This window comes from Silurus aristotelis (genome assembly GCF_946808225.1).
Source record: "Silurus aristotelis genome assembly, chromosome: 29".
NCBI classification, from domain to species: Eukaryota; Metazoa; Chordata; class Actinopteri; order Siluriformes; family Siluridae; genus Silurus; species Silurus aristotelis.
The window spans coordinates 434,983-442,482 of record NC_139602.1 but is presented as its reverse complement, the minus strand read 5'-3'; the positions used below and the strand labels follow the sequence as shown (position 1 = coordinate 442,482).

General features: G+C 40.3%; 1 protein-coding gene across 1 annotated transcript in view; it reads right to left on the bottom strand.

Annotated features, from left to right (window-relative positions):
- moxd1 (monooxygenase, DBH-like 1) overlaps positions 1-1,151 on the bottom strand; it is a 12,643-nt gene extending 11,492 nt beyond the window's left edge. The window contains exon 1 of the mRNA XM_083535717.1: positions 396-1,151. Coding sequence (XP_083391843.1) covers positions 396-659 — 264 coding nt within the window. The 5' untranslated portion in view covers positions 660-1,151. The remainder of the gene's footprint in view (positions 1-395) is intronic.
- Between the last annotated feature and the right edge of the window lie 6,349 nt (positions 1,152-7,500).

Sequence of the window (7,500 nt, the reverse complement as noted above, 5' to 3'; positions counted from 1 at the left end):
AAAAATCATCTTTTTCAAAAAGAAAAACAACATGGCAATGTTATGGTCAGGTGTCCACAAAACTCTGTCAATATAGTGTTATTTTTTTTATGTTATTTAATGATTATTAATGCTGTTTATTAATTATTGTTATTATTTGCATATCTTTAATCAAATTTTTTTTTTTTTTTTTTTTTTTTTTACATTTAATTAATTTTGCCCCTTTTATTTGTATGTTTTTTTGTAAAAGCCTCTTTTTTATTTGATTGGACTGAAAGGTTATAAGTAGGAATGGAATAAAAACAGACTTTTACAGAAAATGAAATACATTTATGAGCATTCAGGTGATCAGTTTATCTGTATATTAATAGTAGTGGTGGGTGTGGATGTAGTGTTGTGTAAAATCTGGAGCTCACATGGAGATAAGGTTTCCCATCTGCAATCCCTCCAAAGATGATATCTGATGAAGCCATGCCGCCAGTTGGAGACAAGCCGAAGCCGATGTACCCTCTTGCCTGCACCTCGAGCTCCATGAAGATGCTCCTTCCATCAGACCTCCATCTCAATAAGTATCTGCCTTGAACATCCAAAGCGGCTGAGTGCTGGTATTCAGGCTGCTGAGCACACATGAGGCTGAAGGTGAGGAGAAGCATGGTGCTCAGGAGCACTCTGTCCGACATGGTTCTGAACGAGATGCACCTCGAGGTGGAGAAGGAGAAGATGGAGAAGGAGGAGAAAGAGGCGATGGAGGTAATGAAGATGAAACAGAAGAAGAGGAGGAGGAGGTGTGGAGAAAATCAAGATATAGTAGTTGAGGGAGGTGGAGGTGAAGCAAAAGGAGAAGAGGAGGAGGTAAAAAAAAGATAAAAATAGAGGAGGAGAAGGAAAGAGTGGAGAAAATAGAGGAGGAAGAGGAGGAGGAGTTGGAGGTGGTGGAGGAGGAGAAGACAGATAGTGGAAGAGAAGGTGGAGGTGAAGCAGATGGAAGTAGAGGAGGTGGAGCTGAAGAAGATTAAGATATAGTGAAAGGGAGAGGTGGGGAAAATGGAGATAAAGGAGGAGATGGAGGTGGAGGAGAAGATAGAGATAGAGGAGGAGCGCTTCAAGTCATACACTGCTGGAGTTTTGGAAACTCACAACGTCTGCCTACGAGTGTGCTCACAGTTTAACCACCCCTCCACACACCACACACCACCACCCCCACCAGTGTGTATGGAATGCCAAAGAGTGCATAATCACAGTGCAATCATATTCTCCTGACTCTATATTCCCACCTGCTGGATCTCCAGACCAAAACATTTGCTCAAAAAAACAGCTTCTCTCATTGGCTAGTGAGACTTGGATTGACAGCTCACAAGAACGTAGAAAATCTCACACACGGACCTGATATCCTTGGAGAACATTATCATGGTGGTGATTCGGCATCTGCACGAAGATGCACTGCGAATTCCATTGCTAATCCTTATCAGCTGAAGACCATGAGAAGATGTGGTGTGATGATAAACATGCATAATCATTTTCTGCACCAGTTACAAACCCAAATATACAGTATGAGGAATAACAATTACTAGCAATGATGTAACATATCATATATATCATAATAATAATAAAAAAAAAATACTCCTCAAACTCTCATCCCCTGGTAAGAAGTTCTTCATTTGAAAACTGAACAAACCTGCGCATGAAAAAAATTCAATTTGCACCAGAAGAACAGGAGAACATCTCAGAATAACAGCAAAACAAACCTCATTATGCTTATTTTTGTCACATATGTTGACCTTTTTTGCCTTCCATAAGCTCCAGAACTCTGGCAGCGACCGAAGCTGTTCCTCCTGAAGCTCTGCTGCAGCTTGTATAAGATCTCTTTGATGTGGTGAGGCACACAGCAGAATTCCCAGCGCTGAATTAACACATAGCGCGTTCATCTGGGTCCAGCTGGACTTCATTCAACCTCTGTGTGTGTGTGTGTGTGTGTGTGTGTGTGTGTGTGTGTGTGTTTGTATGTATGTGTGTTTGTTCATTTTAAAATGGAGATGTTGTCATGTCTTCTCCAGGTCCTGTTATCCTCTTGTTTATCATTGTTTATTCCTTCTGCTTTGTTTGGTTGGTTACATGATAAACAGTTTCCAGTTTCAGGTTGATATTCAGGAGAAAGCGGAGATGAACATGTCTGGGTGAATCAAGGAGAAGAGAAAAGGAACCATTTACAACAGACGCATTAGAAATATGTTTACTGGAAATTGAATGACCCTTTAAAAAGCATGAATACATTCAGATCTAATTCAGATCTAATCCAGATCTAATTCAGATGTAATTCAGATCTAATTCAGATCAAATTCAGCTCTAATTCAGATCTAATCCAGCTCTAATTCAGATCTAATACAGATCTAATTCAGTTCTAATTCAGATCTAATTCAGCTCTAATTCAGATCTTATTCAGCTCTAATTCAGATCTAATTCAGCTCTAATTCAGCTCTAATTCAGCTCTAATTCAGATCTAATTCAGCTCTAAATTAGATCTAATGCAGATCTAATTCAGCTGTAATTCAGCTGTAATTCAGATCTAATTCAGCTCTAATTCAGATCTTATTCAGCTCTAATTCAGATCTAATTCAGATCTAATTCAGATCTAATTCTGCTCTAATTCAGATCTAATTCTGCTCTTATTCAGATCTAATTCAGCTCTAATTCAGATCTTATTCAGCTCTAATTCAGATCTAATTCAACTCTAATTCAGATCTAATTCAGCTCTAATTCAGCTCTAATTCAGCTCTAATTCAGCTCTAATTTAGATCAAATTCACAGACTAATCTTGTGGATTGTTTTAAAACAGATCACAATGTTATTATTCTGTAATTACGATGAAACTAATAGGAAAGGAATGTGTTACAGGTCCGGACCTGCGTCTGAAGTCTTCCTGATGTCTGAACATCCTCATTTAAGGGAAATACAAAATACACAAAATAAAAAAATCACAGAGGTGAAAATAATGCAATCCCACATCCCTGTCCTTTCAGAAACTCTCACATCTGATTGGTCGAAAGGCTCTAATACACTATAAAGCTAATAATACTGGGAGACTGGACTTTTCCATCCATACGAGGTGATAACAAATTTTCAAGACTAGTTTTCTAACTCGCCAATAGATGGCAGCACAAGGCTGCACGCACAGTCACAGGAAGCATCGACCTTCTTCAGTGACCAAAAGACATCGTCCTGTGTACATCTAAAGCTGATTTCCTTTGTACCTAATTGAATGAGGTGTATTAGAATCTAGTTTTTCGATGTTTCCTGTATAGACTTGTCACAGTCGCCACGGCTGCTCATCAGGGATAAATGCACACCATTCACCTTCACTGTTGTTTTCTATAAAGCTGCTTTGAGACAATGTCTGTTGTGAAAAGCGCAATACAAATAAACTTGACTTGACTTGACAGTCTTGGGCTTTTGGATGCTAAAAAATATAGTCTTGGTTGTAAATCCTTCTTCTTGAAAAAGACTTGGTATGTCTTTCTTTAGGACTTAAATTGATCTTCACACTGGTGGCCTTGACTACAGTCTCTTATCGTTTCTAAATGATATCTGACTTCCATGTGTTCCATGTGAAAAATGTGTAAAGCAAAACGCTGCATCACAGTGGTGAGAAAAGCTGAGAATAAAACGCATTGCAAGCACAAATATATCATTATACATTATACGAATATCATTATAACTGACTGTGCAAGTCGGCCCAAACAGCCACCAGTGCCAAAATGTTCCGGTTTATTTCTCCAGGGGGCGACAGAGAGACACATTCTTTATGTATTAATCTGGATCAATTACAAAACCTGCCTTTTACAAAAAATCTTCAGAGCAATCGTGTTAAAGAATAACGTGCAAAAATACACAAAATGATGTAAAAAGTATGACCAAATAAGAATAACTGAACAATGGAATGCGGTTTGTGATCTCTGACCAGTGCAGTGCAAAGGACGTGAAAAGGCTAATGTGATAGGACGCCATCTAGAGGGCCACAGTCAGCAAGTTGCAGTCTGACTGATTAAAGTAACAGCCTTAAAGCAACATGGAGCTAAAAAAAACCCACAAGTGCTGACTGTGAAGGCCTCATGCAGATAGATAGCTTAGTTAGACAGATAGTTTAAGTCCAGCAGAGACGGTTTAAAAACTCTTTTTAAGACAAAGAGCTTTAAAGCGAAAAAGCAGTGTTCAGATGTTTTCTGGATTAATCAGGACGTAGACAAAGATGTCCCTTGATGCTGTAATGTTTTCTGATCGTCTGGGAGATTTGCTCTTTCTGAGGAATATCTTTAGAAAATTGGAAGCTGATGAGTAAACTGCTATAATGCAGCTTTATCACATGCTAAATGAAATGTAACAATAAATGGATAGAAAGTACAACGTGTCATTTTTATTAAAAAAAAAAAAAGAAAGAAAAAGAAGTCTGATATTTTCCAGCTTTTCCGCTTTCAGCACTAGAGGGCAGCAAAGCACAAGTAAAACACACACACACACACACACACACACACACACACACACACACACACACACACACACACACACACACACACACACTGGATGCTGTGTTGGAAATCACATTCTTTAAAATAATGTCTTTTTAACTAAAATACACCGTTAAATCCTTCTAGGTTTATTTTTCTGTATTTATTTATTTGTTTGTTTTGTTTGTTTATTTATGTATTTATTTATTTATCAGTATAAAGTTGTGATGATGCCCCCGGGGCGTAATACACTTCCTCTCCCCTGATGATTTGGCAGGCAGTGGAGCACTAATTTGATTTAGTGAAATGCTGTTGGTTCATTGAGACTACAATCACAGTAGTGATTCCGCATCAGTGGAGAATGGTATTGAGTCCGGCCTCACACACACACACACACACACACACACACACACACACACACACACACACACACACACACACACACACACTCTCTCTCTCTCTCTCTCTCTCTCTCTCTCTCTCTCTCTCTCTCTCTCTCTCTCTCTCTCTTATGTATACATTTACTGAGATAGATTTTGGCACTTGCTGCATGCAGCAGACTCACAGATGAATTGAAGTTCAAAAAGTCTCTTTGAACTCGAGCAACTGACTGCTGTAGACACACTGATTCCCCTTGTGTCCTTCTGTCCCTGTGTCCTTCTGTCTGTGTCCTTCCATCTCTATGTCCTCTATGTCCTTCTGTCCCTGTGTCCTTCTGTCTGTGTCCTTCCATCTCTATGTCCTCTATGTCCTTCTGTCCCTGTGTCCTTCTGTCTGTGTCCTTCCATCTCTATGTCCTCTATGTCCTTCTGTCCCTGTGTCCTTCTGTCTGTGTCCTCCTGTCCCTATGTCCCTTTGTCTTTCTGTCCTAGTGTCCCTCTGTCTGTTTCCTCCTGTCCCCATGTCCCCTCTGTCCCTGTGTCCTTCTGTCTGTTTCCTCCTGTCCCTACGTCCCCTGTGTCCTTCTGTCCCTGTGTCCTTCTGTCTGTTTCCTTCTGTCTCCATGTCCCCCTCTGTCCCAGTGTCCTTCTGTCTGTTTCCTCCTGTCCCTGTGTCCTTCTGTCTGTTTACTCCTGTCCCCATGTCCCCTCTGTCCTTCTGTCCCAGTGTCTTTCTTTCCCTGTGTCCTCCTGTCTCTGTGTCTTACTATCTGTTTTCTCCTGTCCCTATGTTCTTCTGTCTTGTCCTTTTGTCCCCATGTCCTTCATTCTGTGTCCTCTCTCTCTCTCTCTCTCTCTCTCTCTCTCTCTCTCTCTCTCTCTCTCTCTCTCTCTCTCTCTCTCTCTCTCTCTCTCTCTCTCTCTGATTAACCCCAGGCCCCTGCTGAGCTGATGGCCAGACGCAGCCATTTAATTTTCACTCACATCCTTTTCTCGTCGCTCTCCTCCAGGCGACTTCCTCCATCATCTCTGCAGCAGATCAAATGCGAGGAGGTTTTTCAGACTGAACAGTCGCGTCGACTTCCTGATGCTCGCTGGCTTTTTGTTCTGGTTTTTTGTTCTGATCAGATGCTGTGGGACTGTCGGGGAAAACAGGAGATAAAAGAAGATGACGCTCTGATTATTTTTTATGTTTTCATTTCGTTTATGACGACAGATTCCACGTCACCTCGAGTCAAAATTACGTGTGGCCACGTGGACGGTATGCCCTCAGGTGACCTCGAGTAAACCCTGAAACGTGAAATTCGTCAAAAATTTGTGTACCCACACGTGAAAAAGTCTAACATGGAAACTAAAACAAATCATATAAAAAAGGCAGATGAGATTAAATAGTTCACATGCAAATTACATGAGAATAAAACTGAAAAAAAAAAAACAAAGCACGTGAATACAAATCGTGTAAAATCACACACACACAAAACTAATCACCTGTAATGCACAATACACAATAATATGTAAATTAGAACATCACTAAAATAAATATATCAGGTGGATAGACATGACAGAAACATAGAACTCAAGTAAGTCACATACAGTATTAGTGTAAAAGGAATCGGTCCAGTGTCTCCCTCTGCAGGCAAGTGTCTGCTTTACACCGTATAATCAACACCACGGAGAAACAGCTGGAGGCGGCCAGGAAATTAACACTCGGTCTCTAAAGTGTGACAAGGAGTTCTCAGCTTCCATCATTTAGAGCTAATTATGTAACAGTGATGTATTGTTGTTGAGCTGATGTTGCTCCTCAACTGTGAAACTCCCCCTTCCTCTACCCAGTGTCTCATTTTAGAGCCTATTGTTCAGTTTTTACAAAAAAGAAGAAGAAAAAGAAGAAGAGGAGGAGGAGGAGGAGGAGGAGGGAGTCGTATTTAGAGTGGGTGTGATATTCTATAGCATTGTTCTGCAAACTGATATATAAAGCAAATTAGGACACAATTTACATAATGCATCAAAACTCATCCGTCCGCCCATCCATCCATCCGTCCACCCATCCATCCGTCCACCCATCCATCCGTCCACCCATCCATGACTCTCTCCATATGTCTGTTTATTTCTTTCTCTATTCTAATTGTAATAAGTTCGATCATCTTATATTTCTTATGAGCTCATGTTAGTTCTCACTCTCCAGTGTTCTGTAGTGTTTAAAGACTATAATCAAACTCTTGATGTCACCCAAATGAGGATGAGGTTTTGCTTTTGAGTCTGGTTCCTCTCAAGGTTTCTTCCTCATAACATCTAAGAGAGTTTTCCTTCACCACAGTCTCCATGGTGATCATCAGAGATAAACACACATCATTCACCTTCACTGTTACATTCTGTAAAGCTGCTTTAAGACGATGTGTGTTGTGAAAAGTATAAAATAGAAATAAACCTGACTTACAGTTTTCTCAGTGATACATCTGAACAATTCAGGATTAAGGGCCTTGCTCAAGGGCCCAGCAGTGGCAGCTTGGTGGTGTTGGGATTTGAACCCATGATTAGTGTGCAACAAGTCCAACATCTTGTCCACTAAGCTACCACTTCCCCCATCTTCGAATACGGATATCATTTTAATAGCAACAGCATGTTTACAAAGACTTATCAGA